The sequence below is a fragment of the Propithecus coquereli genome, unplaced genomic scaffold (assembly GCF_000956105.1).
Source record: "Propithecus coquereli isolate 6110/MARCELLA unplaced genomic scaffold, Pcoq_1.0 Scaffold962, whole genome shotgun sequence".
Taxonomy (NCBI): Eukaryota; Metazoa; Chordata; class Mammalia; order Primates; family Indriidae; genus Propithecus; species Propithecus coquereli.
This window is the reverse complement of record NW_012155974.1, coordinates 178,265-191,777: the sequence shown is the minus strand read 5'-3', so window position 1 is coordinate 191,777 and position 13,513 is coordinate 178,265. Positions and strand designations below refer to the sequence as shown.

General features: G+C 60.2%; 1 protein-coding gene across 2 annotated transcripts in view; it reads left to right on the top strand.

Annotated features, from left to right (window-relative positions):
• Positions 1 to 11,928, top strand: part of PPP2R2C (protein phosphatase 2, regulatory subunit B, gamma) — a 139,896-nt gene extending 127,968 nt beyond the window's left edge. For both annotated transcript variants that reach the window (XM_012665112.1, XM_012665113.1), the window contains exons 8-9: positions 1,085 to 1,176; positions 11,308 to 11,928. In XM_012665112.1, the coding sequence (XP_012520566.1) occupies positions 1,085 to 1,176; positions 11,308 to 11,599 (384 nt within the window). In that variant the 3' untranslated portion in view covers positions 11,600 to 11,928. The remainder of the gene's footprint in view (positions 1 to 1,084; positions 1,177 to 11,307) is intronic.
• Positions 11,929 to 13,513: the final 1,585 nt, after the last annotated feature.

The following is a 13,513-nucleotide window of genomic DNA, read 5'->3' as shown; positions in this document are numbered from 1 at the left end:
CCCGGGGAGACTTGCAGTTCGAGCCCGAAGGCCGCCCACCGGCCGCACTCCCTCCCCAGGGAGGCAGGTGAGTCTTTATCTCCTCAGGCCTTGGACTGACCGGGGGAGGCCCACCCGCACGGTGGAGGGCAGTCTGCTCCAGCCCACGCCTCCTGATTTCAGTGTTTGTCTAATCTAAGAAATACCTTCACAGAAACATCTGGAGTAGGGTTTGACCAAGAATCTGGGTACCGCAGCCCAGCCAAGGTGACATGAAATCACCCATCGCAGGGCCCTCACTTTCTCTGCGTTCATTGGCCTTTCTCCCTCCCAGGCTCCGACGCTGGGAGTGGAAACCAGGCTTCATGTGCCGTAGAGGGCAGGGCCTGTGCCCACTGGTCCCGGCAGCCCCAGCAGAGGCGGCACACGAGGCCCTCTGGGTACAGAGCTTGTAGGATCGGGCTGCAGCCAGGGGGACGCAGGTCCTGGGGCGTCCTCATCTCTCCTGTGGTGCCAGGCGATCCTGGGGAAGGGTCTTGGTCAGCCACTGACCAGCTGTGTGACCTTGGGACAGTCACCTAACCCCTCTGAGCCTCGGTGCCTCACGTTGTGGACAGGTGGCGAGTCCCCTCTTTTGTGATGTGCCCTTTTCTCGATGAGGGCTGCCCTGGTGTGCGTGGTTCGCGACAGTTGTTACCCTCAAGGGCTTGACTCACGCCGGGCACCGTCCCGCACTCAGGCCCAGGGCGGCCCAGGCTCGCTGCCAGTGCTTCAGAGGCGAGGAAACAGGCTCAGAGAGGTGAAGTCACTTGTCCAAGATCACTCAGCTGGGGAGGGGTGGAGCCAGGATGGGGACCCCAGGAGGTCCTGGCCCCCGTGCTGTGAGTGTTCCCTTGTCACAGTGAACTCCGCCTCCTTCGGTAGCAGGTGCTGTCCCCTCTCTGGCTACAGCCGAGAGGTCGGTCGTGTGCTGTGGGCTCCTCCGGGCGAGCGGGGCCGTGTCGGGGACCATCCAGACCCTTGCTGCTCTTCGAGACGCTTCTCGTGGAGGGGCCAGGGCAGTCAGGGCACGCCCTGCACTCACGTCATCCCCTTCGTTCGCCAGGTCCACGACTACCTTCGCAGCAAGCTGTGCTCCCTGTATGAGAACGACTGCATTTTCGACAAGTTCGAGTGCGCCTGGAACGGGAGTGACAGGTAACCCCCGGGCCTCCACCCACCCTCCCCACAGCAGGCAGAGTTTCTGCCCCGCAGGAGCCTCGGCTGGTGACCCGGGCAAGGTGCATCGCGGGTTGATAAGCCTTGATGAGTGAAGGCGGCGGGATGGGGCGCGCCCGGCGGTGCCAGCTGTCCGTGCTCCAGCTCAAGCTGCAGGGAGCGGAGAGGAAAAGGCTCCTCGTCCGTGACTAGACCGCACGTTCCGTGGTGGCAGTGGGAACATACTCAGTCCATTCAGGTCCCAGCGACGTGCCCTCCCCCGGCTTGTCGGAGGTGAGGGCTGCACCCAGCACCTCGGTCTCCATGGGGAGGAAAGGGTTTGTCCCTTGGTCACTGTCGTGTGTGCCCACCTGTGTGCCCTGAGACAGCCTCGCCCCTCAGACACCGGTCCACCTGCCCCCCTCCCGCAGTCACAGCTGCGGCTGCTTCTTTCTGGCGATGGCCCCGCTCAGGCCACTAGGGCTCGGGGGCACCTCGCAGGGCTGGCTGTGATCCCCAGGTCCCGCCGCTCTCACAGCCCCTCAGCCTGGGACGCGGCCCTCAGCACCTCGCGTGTGTTCCTGCGTCCCCCTAGCCTGGGCTCGGCCCCGGGCCAGCGCAGAAAGAGAGGGCCGTGGCAGGGGGCGTGGGGTCCTCACCCCTGTGGCTCGTCTCCTCACGGCCCAGAGACGCTTCCTCTAGCCTGGAGCAGGGAAAACCCCTCCTTGGTCCGCCCCTTCCGGGCCACGCCAGCTGTTGCTCAGGGTCCTTCAGGCCGTAAGGTCCTGGCGCGGCAAGGGCTCCTCCCCGGCAGCCCCACAGCCGAGGGGCTCTCAGGGCCTCCTCCCGCTGCCGCCCTGAGGCCTGGATGCCTGCCGGTCCAGCTGCCCGAATCCAGAAGGGGTCCCCAGGTGAAAAGGCAGTGGAGGGACAAAGACCACGCTGGCTGCTGGATCAGCCACCGCGTTTCCGTGAGAGAGCCTACGTGGCGTTGCCTCGCTCCCCGCGGTCGGTCCAGGGTGGCGGTCAAGGAAGGTGGAGCGAGGGCTGCAGCCCTGACTCCGGTGTCACGCAGGGGGCGCGTCCACCACGTGGACGGCATCAGTCACATGACAGACCTGGGCTTTCCGGAACTTCTGAGTGTGGCCGGTGCTGCTGCGGTCCTGCGGCTTTGAACAGCACGCTAGGACTGTCAGGGTAGCGTGTGGGGGAGGGACAGGACCAGGAAGGAGCCGCCCCAGGAGCAGGGCTGACTCCATGCGGGGCCAAGCCATGGTGTCTGGGGACAGGGATTCCCTAGAATTGCCAACATCCTGGAGTTCCCCAGACCCGTGGAGTCTCCAAGCAGAGCCGTGCTCAGCCAGAGGGGCAGACATGGTGGCCACGGGGGTCCACTGAAGGACACTTAGAAAACCAGGACGGAGCCCCGGCCTGAGACTGGGCTGGCACGGCTGGGTCCCCCTGGACACAGGACGCTCTCCCCAGGCGGATGCCCCAGGCCGAGGTTCCCAGATACTACTGAACCGCAGGCCCTGACACATTTGGGGGCCGGTGAACAGTGGCAGTGGGTCTCCAGAGGGGATGGTTATTAGAATTGCAGGCGAGGGACTTATGCTGTAACTAGGCGATTCCAACCCAGCTATGTGTGTTTGGAGGGTCAGCTCTCTGTTGGTTGGGACTCACTTCTTGTCCTTCCTTCAGGTTGCCACCAGGGGACGCCTGTGGCCAGGCAATGCCTGTTCCCAGCTCCAGAAGAAGCCACCGCCCTGTCCTGCCTTTCACTGGCCCAGCCATCCCTAGTCCTCATGCCTCTCAGGCTCTGTTCTGCCCCCCAGCACACTGCCCTGAGGCACACTCCACCTGACTCGCTCTGTTGTCACCTCCTCCAGGAAGCCTTCAGGGTCCTCTCTGCCTCACCCCAGCCTCCTGGGCTTTCCTCCCGTGTCTTGGCATTTATCATGTTTTCTCCTTGCCTCTGTCCTTGTTTGTCTCCCCCACAGGGCGGGGTGACCTCTCTCGGTGCCTCAGAGTGTCTGATCGATGGTTGTTGACATTTGTGGAAGGCGTAGAGGTGTGCCACCACCTTCTACTTCATTCTGAGCCCAGCGTACCCCGTGGACAGGGATCCCAAGATGAATAGACGCTGGTCCCTGCCTTCCAGAAGCTCAGAGGCTAAGGGCAGAAGCAAATGTTGCCCCCAGGACCCCACATCCTTGCAGACAAAGCACCCCTTCTGAATCCTGACTGGCTCCCAGTTGCCTCTCATATAAATGTCCCCCTTGACAGTGTTCCCACTTATAGATGGTCCCAGCAGCATGTCTGAAATCCCTGGGCGTGGCCCTTACCGGACTTCAGCAAGGTGAATGCGGCAGCCTGGTGGGAGGGAAGGGCAGCAGCTCTGTGCCAGGCTCTCTCAATTTCTGACCCACATTCTACCACCTCCCCACTGTGTGCTCCAGTAAGTCTCTGGGCCTCGCTGTCTACTCACCTGGAAAATCATTCTAATCAACGGTGACATTCCTGGCTGTTTTGACAGAAGAGCACTGTGTGAGAAGCCCTTGGCAAGGTCTCAGTCCACACTGGCAGTAGGTGCGCCAGTGCTCTTGCCCCTCCCTGGGTACCCACGTGACCCTCCAACACCAGCTCCAATGGCCCCTCCTCCCTGAAGCTCTCCTCGACCTATCCTCCTGGGTAGAAGGGATTTGTGCCAGCTGAGCATCTTTAGTTGCAGAAGGGAGACAAGCCTGAGCTTGTGCCGAGAAGTCCCAGGCAAGGCTCTGCCAAGGACTCACACTGTCTCTCTAGGGCCATCTCCTTCTCTCCATCCTTTCCCATTTTTGATCCTCCCTGCTTCTCCTTACACACTGGCCTATCCTCACTCACTACGGGCGGCATCTCCCTCTGTGCTGGGATGATGGCCCCAGAGAGGTCCACTGTCCATTATCCTCACAGCCCCCAACCCCTCCCTCAAGTCTACATAAAACTCTCATGGAAGGATCTGATTGGCTTTGTTTGGGTCACGTGCTCACTTTTTGAGCCAATCAGCATGGACATTAATATCAAATGCCACAGTTGGCCAGGCCAGGGGCTGGGTACAGCACTATGATTGACAGTCCACAGGGATGGGGCAGGAGGCTTTCCCCAAAGGAAAGAGGAGAACTGGGGACACAAGAAGCCAGCATTGTGATCCTGACATGCAGATGGGTAAAGCGAGGCTAGGAGAGGTGAAGCAGGCTGCCTAGATGTGAGCTGTGGCAGGGCTGCCCTTTTCCCTGTTAAGGGGACCTTCTGGAATTTAAGAGAACATTTATGAATGTGAGGAATGGGCCACCTTTTCCTGGCGTGGGTTTGCAAGGTGCTGGGATGTGGTGTTGCACGGTGAGAGCAGGCGCCTGTCAGCTGAGTCCGCACCTGAACACCCGGAGGATGAGTAACTTTGGTTTGCAACGACTTTAATTATCTCACTCTTTTTCCACTAAATGGAGGAAAAGAGCCAGCACTGTGCCAAATCACCCAGCATCAGGCTTTGTTTTGTGAACTGTTCCCTGAAGAGCAAAGGAGAGGATGCCTTCCCCCTTTGCTGGGTGTGGGAGGGAGTGTGGCCTCCGAGCCAGCCCCCCATGCCTGGGCAAGGCCCCTCCCTGAGAATCGTCCCTCCATCCGCTCTCTGCATCCACGTGCCTTCTGCGTGCTTCTCTGTCTCCTCTCTGAGTCACAGACCACTCGGGCAGGGCCTCAGGCCACACAGACCATTGGAATCAGGAAGTACCTGTTGGCAGTTAGTGAAGAGAGGAGAGATGTACCGAGCCCAGCATTGTCCGTGCTCCCAGTTTTTATAGATGGGAAAACTGAGTTTACAAATGTGCCTGGGGTGGGGCAGAGCTGGGCTGTAGACCCGGGCGGGCCAGAGCCCGAGGCCCTGACCACACCGTCTGAGCTCAGTGTGAGCCTTTGTCTTTCGGTTCTGAGCGACAGGCAAGGCAGAGAGTGGTCTCTATTCTCGCTTTAACAGTGAGGTCAGGTGTGGGGAGTAAGCCATAGAACAGACTGCCAAATCAAGTGGCCCCACAGCTCAGGGTGGGCCAGCGCTGCCCAGCTCCTGCCCCAGCTGCGGGTCCTTCTGCTCCACAGCAGCTACTTGAGCCGGGGCAGGAAGCCCTGGCCTGTGGAGCTTTTGACAAACATGCTGCTCCACCTGCAAGCTAGTAAGTCCACAGCCCGGGCCGGGCTGGCGGGGGCTATGAACTCCTTAGGTGAGAACCCTGGGCTCTGGGAGGGACGACTTCATAAGGCCATCGTAGAGCCGTCCCCAGGCAGAGGTCACAAGAGAAGTCCGGAGGGGAGAGGCCTGCTTGCCCTGCTCTCTCTGGGGCTGTCCACTCTGCCGCTGCCGCACGCAGTTGCGAAACTCCAGCACGTGTCCCGGGCCTGGCCCTCCACAGACACAGGAGTCCCCTGCTGACAAAACGGGGCTGCAAGCCTCTGGCCCCGGCAGCATACCACCCGTGCATGGTTTCCCGTGGGATCCTGGCAGGTGTCCCCCCACGCCCCACCACCCTGGACAGAGCCTGAGCCCAGTGGATGCCGTTGAGAAGCGAAGTTGGGGCCGGGGGCATCTGGCAGCCTCCAGACAGGTCCCCGCGTGGTAAGCTGCTGAGCCAGGCAGGCCTGAGTGGGTTGTGCTGGGGTCAGGAGGCCTGAGCTCATCCCAGCAGGTGGCCCCTGGGCCGTCAGCTGCCTGGGGTCTGCAGATTTAGGTCCCAGCATCCCTCAGCAGAGATGGGACCTGGCGCCTGCCCAGGAGGACCTGTGTTTGTGGGGTGCAGTCCTGTGAGGCTGGGCAAAGGGAGCTGGCACAGAGGGCAGCCCTGGGAGGAGGGGAGTAGGTGGGGCCAGCCATGGAGGGGCTTGGGGACAGCCTCCTGGAAGAATTTGCCCATAGGGTGGAAGGGCATTCAGACAGAGGGAACAGCATGTCGGAAGGCTCTGAAGTGAGGAAAAGTGAGTGATGTGGCCATAGCTTTGTGTTGAGGCAGAGGCAAAGTTACAGGGTTAGTAAGTCCTCCTGGCCTCCCCAGGAGGGTGTTGTGAGAGAGTCCAGTGTGGGGAGTACTAGGCTGAGGGAGTCAGAGTAGGGAGGCCAGTGAGCAGGCGAGATGGTGGCAGTGTGGACAGAGAGGGTGCAGGGAAGGGCTGGACAGGAGGAGGGCCGTCATACCTCGGGGTGGAGCTCCCTGCACTCTGTACCCCACATCATTGCCCACGAGAGCCTCGAGCCTTAGAGGAAACAGGAACCCTGTCCCAGGAAACAAACGATGCCACTTAGGGTTCCTTCTAAATGGCTGAGACGTGGCCAAGCAGGAAGGCGCTTGTACCCTGGGAAGACAGGGGCAGGTTTCCGGGGCTTTCTGCCTTGGCTCCCTACCCACAGGCTGTGGGATCGCAGGAAGTCAGCCCCACCTGCGCCCGTCTGCAGACTGGGGACACTGGCAACACCCCTCCATCGAACTGTGAGTCCCCAGCCTGGCCCCCCTGCACCACCCTCTCACCTTCCTCTCCTGTCTTCAGGACCCCAGGGTGCAGGCAAGGCACCAGGGTGGGAGGGGACTCCCTAAGGCCGGGGGCCCCAACCGCGTGCCTATCCCAGGCAGCTGCTGGTCGGACCTTCCCTGCGGCCCGCCCCCGCCCCCGCACACTCCCCCTCCCCCTCTCCAGCTCTCTCCATCTGTCTCTCACTGTCCCCTCTCATCCTCGTCCCTCTCTGCCTCTATCTCCCTGTCTCTTTGCCGCTCTCATTCTCTGTCCATTCTCACACACGCTGCTTCGGCCTCTCCTGTGCACCTCACCCAATGAACCGCAAGAGCACCCTGAGCCCCTGTCCCCCTCCCCCACCTCCCCCTCCTCTCTCGTCACTCAGCTCGGGGAGATGCCTGGGCTGCGCGGGCGTCTGCTGCCGCCTGCCTGGGTCTGCGCCCATGGACCCGTTTCCTCCCGGGGTCGTGCCTCCCGTTACCTTGAGCACAGGAACGGGGAGGCCTGAAGGCCTCTCGTGGTCTCTGGGTCCTGACCGGGGGCATATTGTTTAACCCTCCGAGCCTCAGCTTCCTGCCCTGCCCGCCTCCCTGCAGGCGTGTCAGATCCACGTGAACACACACAGCGCTGGGCCACATGTGTCCAATGTCCACTCCAGATTGCAGGGCTGACCCGAGGAGCCCTGAGCCTGCAGCCTCTGCTCCCCCGGCTCCGCCTTGCCCAGCCCTGGGACGCTGTGGGACACGGGGCGGCCTGGGCACCAGCAGCAGTACCAGCCCGCAGCTCTTTCCTCTTACAGAGCCTCGTACGGGGCGAGCGCACTGGCAGCTGCCAGGATGGTGCCGTCGGTCCAGTGGGCTCTGAACAGGATGCAGGCGCCCTCGTGCTGGGTCGTGTCGTTCTGCCATGAGAACAGCTCTCGTGCTTCCGTGTTTGCTGCAGGCTCCTTCCTTTTCGAGGCCTGGCCTTGGTCCCGAGCTGCCGATAAAGGTGTAGGGCGCTCGACCTGGCAAGAGTCACACGAGCCCGGGTGGCAGCCGCTGGGTGCACACCAGCCCTGGGGACGCGCCCGTGAGACTGGATTTGGGCTCATCCCTGGGTCCTCCCTGGGTCCTCCCTGGGACAATGACTTCAAGATGCCAGAGTGCTGGTTCTGGGGCGTTTGTGGGCTCAGCCCATCCCTGCTTCTGTGCCGGGGGTCACGTTGTAGTGAGGTCCCCAGGTCATAACGTAGGTGGCATTAGACCCAACCCCAGCCTGCCCCAGGATGAGCCAACTTCCAAGGACAGGAGAGGGCTCCACAGGGCCGAGTGGGAAGGCAGGACGCAGGAGGGCGCTCTCCCCCTCCCCCTGCTCCTGAGCACCCGCCAGGCCAGGCTCGGCCGGCCGTGGGTGTCTCCCCACCTGTCACTTAACTGTCTCTGCAGCAAACAGATCTGTTCACAGGAATTAAGGTTTTAGAGGCGGAATTTTAGAACAGAAAAGAATAGAGCCAGAAAGTACCTTTGAATTCTCCACCCACCCTCCCTTCACCTCCAGGGATTAGACAAATCTCTTCAGAAGGCAGAACCATCGGATTGACCCCTGAGGGCCGCCGCCACCGCTCTCCTGGGTGGCTTCAGAGAAGTCCCCGACTCCTGTCTCTGGTCCGCCTCACGTCAGCGTGCACAGGAGTGGCTGCACAAGCTCATCTTGTGCCTCGCTGAGATGTCGGGGTGGCTGTGTGTGACCCTCCCACGGCACCTGTCCCCTCACTCATTACTCCTGCACCTAGTGAGCACCTGCTGGGAACAGGCTCCTCTGAACCTGCAGGTCCAGCAGTGAGTGAGAGGAGGCTCCACCCTGCAGTCGACCCATTTCAAAACCATCTATTGCGACGTTCCGTGAGCCAGGAGCAGCCCTGGCCTGGCCGGTGGCTCTGCCCGGGTTCGGGTCTGTGCGGCTGCTGCTGGGGGTCCTAGTCCACTCACAGAGCATCGGGCCCGTTGGAGGCCGAGCCAGGCATGGGGGACACAGAGATGCGACACGCCCCGCCAGACGCCTGCCCCCCGCGGTGGGGGCTCAGGCTTGGTGAGCCCTGTGTGGGAACAGCCACAGTGGTGGCATCTCCTGCCTCCTGTACACTCTTCCCACGAGGGCTGCGTCTGTGGCCTCACGCCCCCGCGGCTTCTGGCTGGGCCCACCCAGTGGGGGCTGCAAAGGAGCTGGGGTGCGAGGAGGGAGGCCAGGCGCTCGTTCCTCACTCTGCTGACGCGGGCTGACTGCGGCCTTTGGTAGCAGCTCCCGACAGGCGCCTCTTCACACAGATGTCTCCCCGCTTTCTCTCCCCACCTCTCTCTGACCCTCAGTCTCTCTCTATCTCTGTCTTTCTTCCCGTGTCTCCCTCTGTCTCTGTCTCTCTCTGGGGACGCCTCCTTCCCCTCACCCCTCAGGCCTGGGGTTGGCAGGTGACAGAATCCCCAAACTTACCAGCCCCAGGGCATTGCTCTTTCCCTTGTGGTTCCCTTAGAACCTTCCAGAACTTTGGTAAGTAGCCTTTTCATGGAGCTCTTCAGCCCGCCGCCGGTGTGCGCTCCCTGCCCTGCGGGCCCTGATGGACTCCCCTGCCTAGGTGAGCCTGGGTGCCTCAGACGCCGCCTAAGAGCCCCTGATGGAAGGTGTCTGCCTGTTGGCACCCCCCGTCCTCCCTCGCAGAGGGGCCAGCGTTGCAGACCCTGGGCTCCAGGAACCACACGGGGCGGGTAGGAAGCCACCAGAGCCACTCTGGGCCAAGCTGAAACCCTCAAATCACCTCAAGGGACTCTCGGCCAAAATTTGCCGGTCCCTGAGCTGAGGAGAAGGTTCCCTCCGTAAGGAAGTGAGCAGGCCAGAACTCCGAGCACAGACCTGCCAGGGAGCAGGGGGATTGGGCAGGGTCCCTTTCTTTTCACGGTGCTGTGCCTTCAGCCTTAGGAGATCGTTGGCCGTCACCCCGCCCTCTGCCCTCCGCCGGGGAGACGGCCCTTCCGGAGCAGCTCCGTGAGCCGGACGGCAGAGGGGCCTTTCCCCGGCACGCCACCGTCCAGAGGGCAGATGGGAAGAACCGGCCCACAGGCAAGATGAGGGGGCACCTTCTCGATAGCCTGCCATCCTCACACTCCCGGGAGGCCGACCTCCCCCGAGAGACGTCATAGGCGGGGCGTCGGGTACCCTGCTCTCCAGACGTCACTTCCCCCACAGGGAGGAAGCGCTGGCTGATGACACAAACATGCAGCTAGGGGAGCAGTAAGCTCCGCGCTCCATGGCACGGCAGGGGCTACAGTGAACTCTAATGTTGTGTATATTTCAAAATGGCTAGAAGAGATTTGAAATGTTCCCAACACAAATGATGAATGTTCGAGGTGATGGGTGTCCTACATACCCTGATTTGATATTGCACATCACGTGCCACGTGTCAAAATATCTCATGTGCCCATGAATACGTATAATTATTATGTGTCAATTTTAAAAGGAAACATCGTTACAAGGGGATGTGTCCCCTTCAGCCTGTGACAGGGCATCCTGCAGGGTCCCCTGAGCTGGTCCTGGAGCATCTGACCCCTGTGGGCCCAGATGCCTGATAAGACGCCCTCTACTGTCCTGTCCAGGGGGCCACGGCCTGCTTTCCCCTCCTCCTCCTCTGTGCGGTGTGGCTCCTGTGTCACTTGGGCGGCGCCGAAGCCTCGCCAGCAGTGACCCTCATCTGTGCATAACCCTTGTCAACCTGGGGATCCACGTGGTCCTGCCTCGAGCAGTGTCACCCTCAAGAAGCACAGCTCGGCTCCAAAAGGAAAAAAAGGATTTCCGCTTTCTGGGGACCTCCGTGAAGGACCTTAAACAGAACCACTTCTTAACCTTCATTTTTGCTTTCTGGACCCCTCTTCTTCAGCCCCCCCAGCTGCCTTGCACCCCACAGCTGCTCAGGGCCTCACGGGGGTCACACCCCAAGACCCTCCGGGCGCAGGCCACGTGGCTGCACGTCCTCCCCCACCCTTGTGATGCACATTCGCTTACCCTTTCTCCTCAGGAGAGGAGTGAGAGGCGGCGCAGGGACAAGTGGGAGACCCTCAGTGGGACGGGAGGTCTGCGAACACCTGCACGGGAGCGGTGTCTCCCTCTCCCGCGGGTCATGCGCATCCACTCGTCTGTTCAGGGGACAGGCGAGTCCTGAGTTCCTGGAGGGAAGGATGGGTCCTGCTGACGCCAAGGCCTGCCCTTTGTCTGCCCCGGAGCTTCTGTCCCAGCGACTTCTGTGTTTCCTTCCCTCTGAGGTTGCGCAGTCTCTTTGAAAGCCTAGGGCCATCTCTCCTGGGCTAACAGGGAAGTACAAGAGGGTCTTTTTATGATTTTATTAGAGGCAGAGCACTAAAGGGGTCTTAGCTCCTGGCCCCCAAATCTGTGTGGTGATGGCAGCTGGAAGGTGAGGGACACAAAAGACTGAGAGGAAGGGGCAACCGAGGCAGGTGTGGGCTCCCTTTCCAGGGAACGACGGCCCTGCGGGCTCTGGGGTTGTTTCCTGAGAAGAGACAGGTGTCTCGCTTTCTTGGTCCTCCTGCCTGATGCCTCTCCTTCTCCCGCCAGCGTCATCATGACAGGAGCCTACAACAACTTCTTCCGCATGTTCGACCGCAACACCAAGCGGGACGTGACCCTGGAGGCCTCTCGGGAGAGCAGCAAGCCCCGGGCTGTGCTCAAGCCACGGCGCGTGTGTGTGGGTGGCAAGCGCCGGCGCGATGACATCAGCGTGGACAGCTTGGACTTCACCAAGAAGATCCTGCACACGGCCTGGCACCCGACCGAGAACATCATCGCCATCGCGGCCACCAACAACCTGTACATCTTCCAGGACAAGGTGAACTCCGACATGCACTAGGTGTGCAGAGGCCCCGGCCCCAGCGTCAGCCTTGTGCACTTGTCCCGACACAACCTTCACAACCACAACACGAGGAGGGGAAGAAAATCCAGTGGCAGTAAGGACAGTGGCAGAGGTGGCAGTGTGCAGGCATGGGAAGCTTGGGCCCTGGCCCTGGCCAGCTTCTCTGGGCCAGCATTGCCTTTGGCAGTGATTGTTTAGCAAAAAGGAAAGGAAGGGTCCACGGCCACGAATCATAAAATGGACTGTCGAGGCTCACAGTTCAGGGTTCCTTCATTCACGTGCCCTCCAACTCGGTCTGCGGTCTTTCCCACATGAGCGGGATTTTTACGTGCCCTGGTTAATTTTTCACTCCGGCCGTCCTTGCGCGGCGGGGTTGCAGGGTGGGTGTGGAGCTGCTGGAGTCGCTTCCCCCGCACGCCTCGCTGGTCCCAGATCAGGGCTCCGGGGACGGATAAGGAAGCTCAGCCAGCCAGGGGTTCTTTGGATTATAAATGGAGCTATTCGCCCTGTCTCTGAGTGGATTTCGTCACCTTTGTTTTTTGGATGGAGAATTCACGCTGAGAAGTTGCAGAGGGGATGCAGGCTTCTCGCTTAGGTTTCTGAATGTCTTTCAACGTCCCAGGGCCCAGGTCTGGTACAGTTTCCTGAGAGGAAGGGGTAGGGAATGGCTCGGCCAGCGTGGCTGTGGTCCTCACCTGGTTTCACCACTGTTCGCTGAGCCTCTGCCAGGTGCCGGGCGGGGCTCAGCCTAGAGCGGGTTCACTCCATCCCTGATGCTCTCTGCAGGAGCTCGCCCGCCATCCTCGGCGCTCACTGGGCACCTTCCGGGAGCTGACCCTGGCTCCCGTCCACGACCTCTGCGAAGCCCTCTCACGACCGTGTGATGGGTGTCCACGCATCTCCATACACACCAACTGCTCGCTCCTGCCGGGCTCTGGGCGAGCGCCGGGGTAAGAGGTGAACAATTCTTATCCCCCTGTCCGTGTGCGGAAACCAAGGCTCTGAGTGGACAGACAAGTTGGTGGGCAGGCACCAGCCTGGAGTCTGGAGTCCTGCCCAGGTCTTCACACAAGGCTCTTCCCAATCCAGCACGTTGGTGGCTCATATTAAAGCAACATTATAATGGAGGGTTCTGGAAGGGAAACGTTTCTTTGTCTTGTGAAGTGCAAGGGTCCTGGGAGAATGGGAAGATGGAGAAGACCCCCAGGTGGCTCCTCTCTCAGCTTGGTGACCTCAGGAGCTCAGCCCTCTCTGGGACTCCTGGCTTCACCCTGTGTCTGCACCTGGCGCTCCTTTCTCAGATGCACTGAACTGCCCCCGAGAGGAAATTGCATGTTGTGATGATTTTAGGATACGTTTTCTTTAAGGACCACGTAGTCCCAGAGGATGTCGTCGTGTGGGAGCTCTCCCCTCTGACACCGAGGGCCGCAGAGAATGTGGTATTTCCACAGTAGATCTTCTTGTCCTGGTAAGACCAGGCCGCCCACCCCGTGTCGTCTTTGCTCGTGGAATCGCGGCAGAACCACCTGGCTTGGCACTTTGATTTGGAAAGCAGAGTGCGGAGGCCCGGCCGAATCCAGCTTATTTTATTTTTTTTTTTTTACAAGATGAAACATAACCCAGGAAATAGACCCAACTGAGAATTTTCTCAGTGGATTACAGTATACTTTGTGTGTGTAAAAGCACAAAACGCATGTGCACTCACTTCTGGCCATACAACACTCACACAGGGAAGTGGATCCATTTTTTTTTTTAATCAACATGAATGAAGAATGTTTATATGTCACTGTAAAATCCAGGTGACCTGGACAGTATTATATGTACATATCTATTCTAATTAAATTTAACAATCAAAGGATTGGATCACTTTTTCCCCCTTGTAAAGAGGTTCAAGAATGTGGTAAACTGTAT